Consider the following 14523-nt stretch of genomic DNA (forward strand, 5'->3'; position numbering starts at 1 on the left):
TACTGGCAGACATTCTCTTGAAAAAATGAACAAAGGCTATCATTTCACGAAAAACAAACTTGTCGCTGATGACAACATCTGAACTTTCAAGAGAAAATTAAATTTTGGAACACTTGAACCCACTACAGTGAACATGACAGATTCTTTTTTTTTTTTTTTTAAAGTTTTTTTTTTTTATTTATTTTTGGGACAGAGAGAGACAGAGCATGAATGGGGGAGGGTCAGAGAGAGGAGACACAGAATCTGAAACAGGCTCCAGGCTCCGAGCTGTCAGCACAGAGCCCGACGCGGGGCTGGAACTCACGGACCGCGAGATCATGACCTGAGCCGAAGTCGGCCGCTCAACCAACTGAGCCACCCAGGCGCCCTGAACATGACAGATTCTTAAAAGGGTTTTCAGACGAGATGTATGGTGGTTATTACCAAAAGAACAGAAAATCATTTGCAAATATTCATGCATTAGATGGGTAATCAATCTGTAGGTTGAGTGATGACCTTCCAACTTATGAGTGTTAAGAGTCTAGTGAAAAATCAGAACTAGAATTCAAGCCAGAAGTTTCAAGTCTAGTGTTTTTTCCATAGTTCTAACTCTATTCAGTGCTCCAATCCCAGTACCTCAGTACCCAGTCCTCCCATCCCTGGATTTTTTGGAGTTTTAAAGTACCGATCATCTATTTAGCCCATACCTTTTCTTCATGTACACGTATGTGACCTCACACACTGTACTAAAGCGAAGTTACTAAAACACACTTTAACAAAGAGCTAAGTAAGTTAAAAGGTAGTAAATGAAGAAGGATGTGAGGTATAGAAATTATCTTTGTCTGTGGTACAGTGAACTACCATAAACAATCTAACCTGTGCCTAGAAGATGAGGGAGTCCTCCTCCTTCTAGAGCGCGATCTTGATCTTGAGTGCCTTCGTTTTTCTTCTTTCTTATCTACATTTTAAAAAAAGGAATCTGTATTTAGAAATCATCAAATAGGAAGATTATTTCCGTTCGTGAGTTATTCTAAGAATTTATTAATTTTCAGATTTCAGATTTCATATACCATCCTTAAATGTTATGTGATCATTTTATCCAGGCTTTTGGTAGATACAAATTAGGCTTCTGATTTTCGGCTAGCCAAAAGTTCCTTTCACTATTTCATTTTCACCAGACTTGGAAGGCTGTGAATGTAATGTCCATTAGCAATTGATGAAAAGGATTAAACCTTCTCATTCTTTATAGAGAATCCTTTATATGAGGATCCTTTCTCATCCTCTAAGTGAGGAGTCCCTTTTTCCATTCCTAGGTTTACTTTCCCAAATATAGCCATAATTCACCCAGATTGAAATTATTTTCACGTGTTATATATTAACAACACCTCCCAACCAGCACTTAACTACAAGATACATATTTTTAATAGATTTATAATAGAAATAGAAACATTTTTAGTTCTTAGTCCATTAAGATATTCCTTCTTTCTTTACCACTTAGGCCTAAGCTCCTCTGCTAAACAATTTCCTATACAGTTATGTTAAAGTGGTTGATAAACAGGTTCAATATTTGGCCTTTGATTCCAAAAAGTCATGATTCGTTCACTGTTCTCACTATACTCCAAGATAGAACTGGGTTTTAGTAAGCAAGCTGTCTTAATCTGTTTGATCCCTCCTCTTTGCCACCAATTTTCAACTGTGTAAGTGTAGGAGACAGATCTAGAATGATTTGACTCCCATTTCCTCGATTTTAAATAGTACACATAAGCAATTCCTTTAACTTGGGACTTAAGAGAAATAAAGCTATTGCATTCTTCATACATGGTTTGTATGAAAGTGAGACTGAAGACTTCTTTCACACTTAGACCATTTCATTAATAGAATTCAATTTACTGCAAATGTCAATATTAATAACAAAATTCTTGGGGGGATTCATAAGTAAACTATTTTTAGTAATTCTAGTTACTAATTTTCAATGAACACAGAAAGTTACAGCATGATATTCTAGCTTTGTAGTCATAGATCCAGTTATGTCTACAGCTTGCCTTGTGGCCTTGGATTAATTAACAGTCTGTTGATTAAATAACTGACATAAAGCACTTGGTATTAATTTACCCAACATTATACTTATAACTATTTTCCTAATCCTGTACACATGTAAAACCTTTCATTAAGAAGAGTGAAAAATGAATAAATTGCTACTTAAAGGGGGAAAAAAATATCAGGACCAAACATCCAGTCTATATAAATAGACAATACGATAACCATTCATTTCATCTCAAAAAGACAATCTGCAAAGAATAAGGTACTATTTTTAGGTATTTGCTTTTCTTTAAACAAATGTCACAATAGAAGCATCTTTAGTAGGTTCTTTTGGTCAAATTAAAGACTAAAATCAACTGGGCTATCCCAACACAGGCAAACATAAATCTAGGCACTATTATTTCAGAATGCATCATTCTTTGAGGGATGGGGTATGGTGCTTGTCCGGCAGGATGTAGGATTGTAGGATGTTTAGTAACAATCTGACCCTCTACCCAGCAGCATGACAATTAGGTATCCCCAGGTATTCTCAAATATGTCAAGGTGACACGTCCCCTCCCCTTGCCTAGGATCACTCCATTACATGATCTTTCATCAGAATTTGGAAAATTAAAAAAAAAAAAAAATGACTATAGTATTACTCAATAAATTTCCAAGCTTATGCAAGAATCAGTTTCACAAACAATCATATATTTTCAACACAAATGCCTACAATACTTTACCTGGTTCTATAGCAGCAGATATTAGGGACTGTGCTTCTCGTACTCTCTTCATGGCTTCCTCTATTTCTTTACTAGAGGTATCTGATTTCAGACTTGGTGAAACAAGACCAGCAGCTACATGATTCAACCTGAAACAGAACCAAGAATTGAGATCTGAAGGATTTTAAAATGCATAACAGTATTTCAAATAAATGTACAAATGTTTTATATATCATCATTCTAGGAAAATACTACTTGAAAAAGAGGAGAGAATTTCATAATAATTTTGGTAAAACCACGTACAATATAGTATCCTTTTCAATACTGACAATGGCATCTGCATTTTAAAGATTCAGAGACCTCTGGAATAAGAAAAAATACCTGCTTAATTTTGCTGAACACCCATTAACTTTCCATAAGCACATGTTGAGAAATGCTAGTACATGGGAATACGCAGATGCTGTAGATTTTTGATTGTAGATTAAGATTTCGATTTTTCATGATTTAAAAACTTTCTACAGCAGCAAAATTTTGCTGGGGAAGAGCATTACTTGTAAGCTTCAGGATACACAGAAAATGAGGCAGAGGCCAATGGCACACCAAAGTTACTCATGGAATTGCTGACCGGAAAGATGGGACCTCAAGAGTTTACACACACGTGAGAAAAAAAATTAGAAACAAATGTAGGACAGTAGTAATTATTTGTGGAGAGAGGGAAATGTAAACAAGAATGGGTACACAAGAAATTTCAACAGTACTGGTTATAAGCTGGGTGGTAGGTACATGCTAAGATTTTATCTAGTAAGTTTTAAGAAAAAAGGCAACTACCCTAGTCAAATGATTCTGTTCTCCCTCACTCCATGCTCTCCCACTTGCTGATAGTGAAAATTCACTAAGTAGGAAAAGCATTAAGTTCAATTTAACATAAGAAATTATCCATTAAAATACCTCAGGACTTTGCCACATATCAACTAGAGAATGTACACTTATAGCACAAAGAGAACTTGCAAAGCACCTAAGAAAAGATGTTGGCATTATGTGACATTCACTACTCTTCTGCTCTGGGATACTGTTTCCTTCACTGCTGTCTCCCTATCTACTATTCACGCCCCAGGCTCAGCCTCTCTGATCTTAATATGAAGTTCTCCTTGTAATAAGTCCCCACAGCACCTGTGTACTTCCTCTTGTTGGATGCACATACTTTTACTATATTTAAATGTCTCCCTTTCTGACTACAGTATAAATGCTATGAAGGTACAGACTTATAGCAGGTACTCAGTATACATCTTTCAAAAGAATTAACTAAAGGTAACATGTAGCTCCTTTCTGGTCATCCTGGCAGAAAGTATTTACAATTGTTCAGAAAGACTCAAATTATATGAACACAAAACCCTTTACGGATAGGCTTACTTCTGAATTTTTCTCCTTGTTTCTAGAAAACAGAATTATGTATTCTACAACTTGAGATAACTTTCTAACTATCAAAAAGTAACTTCTCCAGACATTCACATACTATATCCATTATCACCAATGGAAATACAGAAAAAAATCCTTACTTGGGATCAACAGTGCTCATAAGCTTCAGCAACTGATCTGCAGCAAGAGACTGCAAAAACAAAAATATAACAGTGAGAATACATAAAATAAGTGATTGCTTTTTTTTTTTTCAGTATGTTGAATGTCTTAGAATGCTCTGGCCAACCTCCAAAAAGTAACGTTATTTTAGGCACAATCAATGGTAACCAACAGAAATATAATGTCAGTGAAACATGTCACATTAAGTTGAGCTGCTTTACCAAGTTAAATATGAATATCATAATGCTGAACAGTCTAGGTTTTATAAAACAATTACTTCCTGCTTATTTTAAGACTCTGAGGAGGTAACATTTCAAAGAAAAATGTAAAACAGAACTCCAAGTGCTTAGGCAGTGTAATGCAAGATTGCCACAATATAAGGACTTGAGAAAAAAGTTTAGCCAAATTAAAGTGAGAGAAAACAAACTTTCCAAAGGAGTAGATAACAAGAATATGAATTATGAATCTATGTTCCCATCCTTTCATGACTATTTACTCTGACTCCGTAACATAATGATGTACTGGCTTCTTGTGAAACTACTCTGAACTATATAAAACGAGAAATTCTCTAATGGTTAAGCGGCTATTAGTGCAGTAACCTTTTAAACCTTTCATTCACAAGTTTATATAAAAGACAGTAATACTACACTACAGCAATCAGTTTTTTCCTGTTCTGGAAATGCAAACATAACAGTTAGTGGAACAAATTCTTTAATTATAAAAATGAGCTCAAAATTGGAAGGCTTTTAAGTTGTACCTGTGAGTTCAAGTTTGCTCCAGGAAGCCCAAGTGCAGCAAGGGCAGGATCAAGAGTAGGAGCTCCCAAAGCAGCCAATGGAACAGCGCCAATCTGTAAAATTTCAAATTTTATTTATTTAAAATTTAATTTTTGTATCTTATGCGAGGGGTCAACTTTTTCCCCCCTCTTTTAAAGGACAATGTAGTAACTAATTGAAGTCCGTAGCTATGTGGGCTCTGTTGCAACTACTCAGCTATGCCACTGAAGCTTCAAAACAAAGATAATACTAAACAAATGGGCATGGTTGTGTTCCAATAAAAATTAACAAAAATGGGGACCTTGCTCAAAGGCTGTAGTTTGCCTACCCCCACAATATACAGTAGCCTCAATTTTCACTTATTACGGCACATTTATCCCTATGGCCAGAAGTTAGAAGAGTATTTTAAAAAATGTAATATATTCTTGTGCTAACAATTCTAAATATTTACTGCTTCTCAGCTCCAAATCCACTGTCCTTGCCCTGTTTTGTGATAATGGAAGTAGCACGCTTATAAATATTTCTCTCTTGACATCTGGCATGATGTTAAGCTTTACCTGTAGGGGGACCTAGAAAGACACTGTGGAAGGGGTTTCTCTTCCTAGTTCCTATGTCCCCTTTCTGATTGTCACTGCAGGGGGATGCCCAGTGGTTGGTTTTCATCTTTTTAGTGAGTTTTGGTGCCATCTTCTTGGGCACCTTCTTATAAGTTCTGTGGGCACCCCAGAGAATTTCTGTGCTATGCATCCTTTCTGAAAGAGGTGTGAAACTTAGCCTTAAGAGAGAAGAAGAATACCCTCAACTAATGTGTTTGCGTTCTTTCTTCCTCAGCTCTAGAAGTAACGGTTGCTTCTTAAACCTGTGGTTACTGTATTCATTGGGGTTGCACTAAGTAATCTCCTGTTACTAGTAACTCTTTATATTAAACTTCTCCTATTCAAGTTACTATGTGCTTTTCTCTCTTGCCTGACATGATTCTAATCAATAATAGATGCAAACCACACAAAGTCCTGTAGCTCTACAGGCAGTATGACTTTCTTTGTAAGAACTGTGCAAAAAGCTCTCCTAGCTTCTAGTAATATTTAATAAATAAAAGGTACCAAACTGTCTGTACTTTAACTGTTTACAGAGAACAATTAAAATATAGCTACTATTACTATAAAAATATCTGCCTTAGTCATTACCAGATTTTATATATCGAAGATATCTACCTACAAGTTACCCAGATCCTCATTTTGTAAGTAAAAATTAGGAGCTAAGTGACAACGTCATATTCAAAAAGATGGGAATTCCTAATGTCATCCTTTTCTGGTACCATACCAGTCACTTAATAGTTAACTGAACTCTTTAGACAGGTAAAATAACAGAAAAAATGCTATTATTTATAAAATTCTAGTTGAAGCTCGCTGTTCACTATTACCTGTGAAACCACTCACTGACCAGTTATAATCTCTGAATAAGGACACATGCAATTTGAAGTGCTTTCAGTCCTAAAATGAGATACTTCTTACAGTATCCAATCACGATGAGAAACATTACCTACCAAAAATTTTCTCCAACTTTATTTCATCTTCCCCATGTTAAAAATCTCCATCAAGAATTCATCTTTATTTCAAGCCATGTACTTAATTCAAACCCCATAAGAGTAAAGATCAAAAGGGCACTGAGAAAGAAAAAAATAGTCTGAATTTCACCTTTCCTTCTGGGTCCAAATGAACATACTATTTTTAATAGCATGTTCAACAGAAGTCTTATGCCTCATGAGGTTCCCCCCCCACCCCCAACTGTTCCTTATGAATTATTCTGAGAGTGGCAAAACCAAATATAACAGATTTGTGATTTTCAGAATGTTCTTAAAATGTAAATTTTCAAGATGTTCTCCCTAGTATCTACGATTACATTATAGGCTTTACAATACTGTGCACTGATCGTAACAGCACTTAAAAAGCTCAAATACGATTAGGTTTATCCACAATTCTGTGTTCCTTTCTATCCTTTAAGAATTCAATGAAACTAGTACCTGGGTAAGTGGGTTAGGGGTAGGCAGGAGTCCACCACCAGGCAGAAGACCTGCCACTGCATTAGCTGGTGCCAACAGAGACAAAGCCTTAGTCTCATCAGGAATAACTCCTGCAGAGAAACATCCTTGCATTAGAACACACTCTTTTGCAAGACAGAAAACACACAAAAACACCCAGAAAATGTCTCCCTGATACACCACCTGAGTTTGTTGAAAAGTACTTATGTTCGCTAAAATATAAAGCTTGACTTCTATGATTATTTATCATTAATTTTATGTCAGAATGAAACTTCAATGTGTGAAAATTTGTTTCCTTTTTCTCTACAAATGGTTAAGTTTCTAGAGTAAAAAAAAAATAGCACAATACACACTACTTTTTTGTTAACACTGCCAAGATTTCATCACCTGTACTCGATTTTTAAGTCATGAACCAAACGTAAGCAAGCACAGTCGGTTCTCCAGGGGTGTGCTCTCAACTTTCAAAAGCTGTTTTATGAACAACGACTCGTGTCGGCTGCTTCACTATAAAGCACACAGAAAAATCAAGATACACAAGACAAAAAAAGTTTGATTTAGGGGTTAATAATATGGTACAGTTACTATGATTTTCTTTTACACCTACCATACAAATTTTGTAAAAATTAAGAGAAGAAAAGTATGTAAAGGAAATATTCTGTTGGAATCAAGCGTAGGGCTTTTGCTGACTCATGAAAATGAATATGAATGTTTCTGAAGGTCTCTGAATACACACAGGATGTGTGTGAAAGTGAGTAAGAGAGAGAGAGAATAGGTAAAACAACATGGCACATTCCTTACCTGTATAGTAAAATGCTTTATGTTCCAACATGTGCCATGCTAACCATACCAAAAATGCTGCTACATGAGTGTCAGTTCAAAAGCTAACTTAGCCAAACTCCTAAAGCCAAAAACAACATGTATGTCTGTTTTTAAAGCCTAATCTGTGTATTCAGATAAAATCTAAGGGTCCTAAGACAAATATTTATGTAGACAATTTAAATTCTATCCAACAGCAAAAGCCCTATACAGATGGATTAATCTGTTAATGTGCCCAAGCCCCCAAAATGAGAGTTCAATAATACAATTAAACTACATATTTGCAAATACCAGTAGTATTTCTGTAATACATATTAAGAAACTGCATCTCATCATAAAACATACAATATGTACAGGGCACTTAAGAGAAACTGGATAAGCTGCAGAAGAAAACTGTTGGGTGGTATTTTCAGCAGGGCCTGGTATATAGTTCAGGCTGAACCAGGGAAAAGAACTGTAAAACACAACAACAAAAAAGAAAAACCACTGTTAAATAAAGGTAATGGTTCCTTCCACCTATACTGAGAAGTGCCGATAATATAAACAAATGTATACTACACAGCACTGTTATCTTGCTTGTGTCAGAGCTGTCATCAATTTAGATACCAAGAGTTATGGAGGGGTGGGGGGAGAAGATCATTTAGATATAGGGCATTAATGCATCAATATTAACAAACCTACAAAGATTATGGGATAATTTTGCATGCAAAATTATGTCTCAAGAGGATAATATTAAGTATCAACATCTTACTCAAATTAGTGCATTTGCAACATATTTCTGGCAAACTAACATCCTCTTGAATATATTGTGAGACACCTGATAGAAGATCTGCATCCATTAAAAAAAAAGTCATGCATCTGATCCTCTGATTTAAAAAAGACTATTTAAAAATAAAACTACAATTTAAAAATAGCAATGAGGCCCCTCACCAGTTAATTTTCATGCGTCAAGAGTATTTTTTTTACTGCTGCTTTGATAGAACCATGAAATACTGCATGAATGTGTAGAAATGAAAGAAAAAGAAACAGACAAAAGAAACAAACATTAACCAAGGAACCTAAATAACCCCCAAATCCATTACTATTAAGAGTTCCTTCCATATCCAGCTATCTCAGTTTTTACCAATTAAGACTATTCCTTACCGTAGACTTTGTGTCTATTGTTTTGAAACACTGACCAAGAGCCAACACCAAAGTGTAAGAGCTAAAACTAGGGTGAATGGTGACAAAGGGATTGAGTACATCAGTTATTTAACGGTGGCAACATTAATACAGCATATCATACCAAGAATTAAATACACCAAAAACAGATACTGGAACTAAATACTTCTGTAATTCTATATACACTCCTAAACATTTCATTTTCATAACAGACACTAGAAAGTTTACTATGGCCTAACAATATTTAAGAAAGCCAGTTATATGATATACTGTATTATGTTCAGGACTTGGGAACTATGATACTTAGACAATAAGAATTCTTTAAATTTAAAGCCTAACTATAGTTTTGCACATTACTCACATGATTTGAACCTTGTTTCAAAAACTGCATTTTACTTATCCTAAATCTGAATTCTGGAAATTTTCTCTTGGTGTTAAGTCTTACCCTACAACAGGCACACTGATATAAGAGAAATTGCTTAATCAAAACACACTAAACTCAAACGTTTATCAGCACATATATAATTTAAAACCTTAAAATAGGGTTCACACACTTTAATATCATGGAGATAGATGTACTATTATTACATAACATGCCTTAATCCATCTAAGAATGCAATTTGATTTCTTTAGAAAACCACAAAGGCAATTCTTCTAAATTTTAAGGACTAGACAGTTCACAACTTTTACAAGGTATGGTGTAAATGTTCACACTGGTATTCAAGATCTAAGATAGCATCTAAAGTTAACAATATCAAGATTCTGCTTCCACTGACCAGTTCATTAAGGGGAAAGCATTTAAATTCTGGTCAGTATATATGTTAAATTATTAGCCTAAAATCCAGTAATTTTATCATATTTCAGTGATTTCTTTGATCAAAATTTATAGTAACAAAAAGCAAATAAAGTAGCAGTACATTGGGAACAAACTAATTATAAAAGGTCTCAGAAAATTTTACAAAATGGAATTAAAATAGTGCTGTCTTGTCACAGTGGCTTTTTTAGATCCAAAAACCCTGCTCATTATTTTTCTGTCAAATTACGTTAACAGCCTAAAATGTAAAAAGAGAGAAAATGTAGTTAACAAATGGTTACACCAGGAAAACACTTGGGGGACTTGAGTGCTTGCTGGCCTTTAGTTAATGTCTAGAATCCCCTGTAGCTGCAGAGGACCCACTGTTTTTCAGTCATCTGGAAGAGTTTTGCATTTGCCTTCTCCACTACAAAAATCACACACACAAATAACAGAGAGAAGAATTTATTATTTAGAGATATCTAGAAAATATAGCAAGAATGAACAAGAAAATCTGGCATAAAAACAATTCACCCAGTGCCCAGCTGGCACCTAAGCTATAGGAAATCTTCAACTTTCATAAAAACCAAAATCATTGCAACCCTTGGTATACTGGAATTCAATGTGGGATTTTTTTTTTTTAAGTTATCTGTGAGAAGAAGTACTACATAAATAATACTAACCTAGTCATATTCAAAACAGAAATAACATCATGCATTTATTTGAAGGTTTCTACATAAATGTGCATGGAGTGAACCATTCACCTTCAGGACTTTTTCATAAAACTCAACATTAACTAAGTAGATATATCTTAAGGAATTACAATAGGGATATGGTTTTAATGAACTTAAAATGTTTTAAAAGAATGCAAAAAGTTAAATATCTTATAAAAACAGGCCTGATTTCTAATTTTTAGAATTAAAAAAATCTGCAAGTAAAAATATAGACTGCAGTATAACAAGGGTTTCAAAATGTTAAAAGCTTAAATTTCTAACATGCTACTAACGCTCACTCTACAACTATACTGAGGTAGATGGTCATCATAGGATGCCCTCATAGGTAGTTAAACAAAGCACAAACCTTCTGCATATGGTACGACTATCAAAGCTCTGTCAACGAATACAGTGTTTGTCAGATGCTGTGCCACAACTGCTGAATCCGGATCATGGAACTTAACAAAGCAGACACGGGAAGAGACTGGCAAAGGTGAATCACTAAAAAATAAGCAAATAACATAAAAAAAGAGAAAAAGAATATAAGCTAAAACACAAATGTATGACTCACAAACATTCCAAAAGTAAAATAGGCAGATAAAAATACATACCACCGTATGTATTACTTTATTTAACCACTTCAAAAGAAAATGACGTTTCAAATAAGGTACCGCCCACTGAGCTCCTAGCAAATTGCATGTAGAGAAAAACAATCACTATTTAAATTTACAGTGTGTCAAGTTAAAAAACAGTTTGTAACTATAATCTCAAGAGTCTGAGCAGACCACAAAACTGTCAACATTCTTTTCCATTAATACCATACCACCCACTTTTTAATTACAGGTAAAAATAATTACTTTTGGTTTAGAAAAATTTTCATTACTGGTAACTTTTCAGAGTAAAAAACACAAAAAAATTTCCACTTCAGGGATAAAAGAATATTGCAAGAAGGTACATCTTTTTGACAATCAAGCAGTTTCTTGACCTGACTACTAAATGCCGTCTTCTTTCACCTACAGCATGTTAAAACTCCTAGGCATTATAAATAATTAAGGCTGCCTTACTCAGACCACCTTCAGAAAAACACACAAAAAATGTGTACACTTCTACAGTACTCCAACGCCAAGTATTACACAAATAATTCAAAAATTCCCTCAGTTAATTGTTTTTATAGGTGTAACAAGTGAAGTGCAACTTATGGCAGGGTAACAAAGATTAGAGGAGGATTTTTCTCTTAACCCCACACCAAAAGTTATTTGAGAACCAATGCCCTAAAGCAGTAGTAATCACCAGTGGGGTAAAACACAAAAAAACAAAACAACCCAGGTTCCCCACTCTACACAAATTAAATCAAGATCTTTTTTTTAATTTTTTTATTTAAAAAAAAAATTTTTTTTTAGCGTTTATTTATTTTTGAGACAGAGAGAGACAGAGCATGAACAGGGGAGGGGCAGAGAGAGAGGGAGACACAGAATCTGAAACAGGCTCCAGGCTCTGAGCTGTCAGCACAGAGCCCGACGCGGGGCCCGAACTCACGGACCGTGAGATCATGACCTGAGCCGAAGTTGGCCACTTAACCGACTGAGCCACCCAGGCGCCCCTAAATCAAGATCTTTGAAGTACTGAATGCCTCCTCCTTCTTTAATTCTCCGTGACGATTTTAACATGCACCCAGAGTAAAGCACGACTGCTTTATTATAACAGCCAATTGCATTTTAAGACTCAATAATGAAAAAGTAAATCCTAAAATATATTGGAATGCTACTAGAATGGGGCTTGCTGCTAACTTTTCTAGTAAATTAGATTTTCGTGTGTACATAAAAATGTAATTACATCAGATTTGGCTACACTATGTATTTCAGATAAGCATTTGTTGTGGCAAGGATTTTCCTCATAATTTAAGCACTAACATGAAGATATAATAGCTCAAGAACTCAAACCCATTAGAACTTTTAATGTTTCCTGAAAGGCACTGCCCATATACTAAGCACATACCCAAATTTAGGTTCAAAGCACAGCTGATAAAGTACATCCAAAGGGAATTTAAGCTATCTTATTACAGAAGCTTAATGCCAAATGTTTTTGAAAGGATACAGTGTTTTTAATGTGCACACGGTGTTTTATCTTTTTAATGTGAAGCACTACTGGTCTATAATTTAACAATGCTGCACCCATAGTAGTGGAAAGAATGTCCTTTCAACAATTTTAGAAATAGCATCACTTTTAGAAAGTGTATCACTTTGTATTTCTTACATATACACCTTTTTTTTTTTTTTATTTTTATTTTTCAACGTTTTTTATTTATTTTTGGGACAGAGAGAGACAGAGCATGAACGGGGGAGGGGCAGAGAGAGAGGGAGACACAGAATCGGAAACAGGCTCCAGGCTCCGAGCCATCAGCCCAGAGCCTGACGCGGGGCTCGAACTCACGGACCGCGAGATCGTGACCTGGCTGAAGTCGGACGCTCAACCGACTGCGCCACCCAGGCGCCCCCATATCCACCTTTTTAGCACAAAATTAAAAAGTTCTTTAAATTATGCTATCATTTCATTCTTAACACCTACCACGATGGCTTGGGAAGTAGTAGACACTTAAATTGCTGGAAAAGTGATCTCTACTATTTCTCTGACACTGTCATCTGACTAAAGGAGAAAATGACTATACAATAAGCTGTTAAAAAACATCAACCCAGTGAACAGTTCTTTTTATAAGAAAATTAGGAAATACTGCCTACGTGTTCACAGTGTATTTCCATTAATTCAGCAATTAAAATGCTTCGTATTTTTTCTATCCATTCATGTCATTGCAATATTACAGCTATTGCTTGCAGCTATTATTTAGCTATATCAAACCTGTAAGTGGTGGGAAGCTAAAAACATGAATAATTAAATACTATGGAAAAGACAGTCACAGTAAGACAACACAGAAGGGCAAATAATTCATCTCCCCCCCCTTCAAAAGATCTTTTTTAAAACCATTACTATTTGGACCCACGGGTACACTTTTCTATGTTCACTTAGAATTTATTAATAAAAGACACATACTAATAAGATAGCATGTTAGTTTCAGACTGATGCCTGAAATTAATTTTTTTAAATTCTTTTTATGTTTGAGACAAAAAGAGAGAGAGCACGTGTGTTGCACGAGCAGGGAAGGGGCAGAGAGACAGACACAGAATCTGAAGTGGGCTCCAGGGTCTGAGCTGCCAGCAGAGCCCGACGCAGAGCTTGAACTCACGAGATGACGTGAGCCAACACTTAACTGACCGAGCCACCTAGGCGCCCCTGAAATTAATTTTCATACCTTAGAATTTTGTGCAAGTACCACTTCCAAAAATATAATCGTGTAAGAATTAATATAGATGAAGCAGGGCTGTTGGAAAGAACTGAGAAGCAAGATAGGAAAAATTGAGCCCTGTATGATGCTTTTGCCTTTAGGTACAGAGTGGTAGTATTTTTCCACTGTTTTTTAAAGTGTCCTCTAAGGGTTGTTTCCAAATCTTTTGGGATGCACAAAGAAAATTCAGATTTCTGTTTTTCATCAAGCCTAATGAATCTGAGAATCCCTTTTGTAGGAGGGCTTTGATTCATAAGATCCACTGTTAATATACATGCCAACTAAAGTATGATAACTAGTTTAGGCCACCGATAACACTTTTCCAACTCCCACTTTAATACTGTTAACCAAACCATTTCTGGGTGGAAAATTTTGAGCATACAATCATAAACAAAGGCATCTCTTAGGCTCCCAAAACAACAGGTCAGTGACAATGTTAACATTCACCTGAAAATATGACTCTCTTGCCCTAATATGCCCTCTCCTTGTGTCCTTATTTAGTTACAAAGAAATACAGTAAAATGTTGCATTCAATTAAAAAAAAAAGTTTTTAAAGATAACGTTACGAAACTATTCTGTTGCTTATACTTATTA

The 14523-nt window shown here is 35.3% G+C and overlaps 1 protein-coding gene across 5 annotated transcripts in view; it reads right to left on the reverse strand.

Moving 5' to 3' along the window:
* The window catches only part of SRSF11 (serine and arginine rich splicing factor 11), a 44505-nt gene that overhangs the window by 10213 nt on the left and 19769 nt on the right, over positions 1-14523 (reverse strand). For all 5 annotated transcript variants that reach the window (XM_049617018.1, XM_049617019.1, XM_049617020.1 and 2 more), the window contains 6 exons: positions 10960-11093; positions 7092-7201; positions 5053-5145; positions 4277-4326; positions 2742-2869; positions 856-937 (listed from right to left, as the gene is read on the reverse strand). In XM_049617018.1, the coding sequence (XP_049472975.1) occupies positions 856-937; positions 2742-2869; positions 4277-4326; positions 5053-5145; positions 7092-7201; positions 10960-11093 (597 nt within the window). The remainder of the gene's footprint in view (positions 1-855; positions 938-2741; positions 2870-4276; positions 4327-5052; positions 5146-7091; positions 7202-10959; positions 11094-14523) is intronic.

Source organism: Panthera uncia (genome assembly GCF_023721935.1).
Source record: "Panthera uncia isolate 11264 chromosome C1 unlocalized genomic scaffold, Puncia_PCG_1.0 HiC_scaffold_4, whole genome shotgun sequence".
Classification (NCBI taxonomy): Eukaryota; Metazoa; Chordata; class Mammalia; order Carnivora; family Felidae; genus Panthera; species Panthera uncia.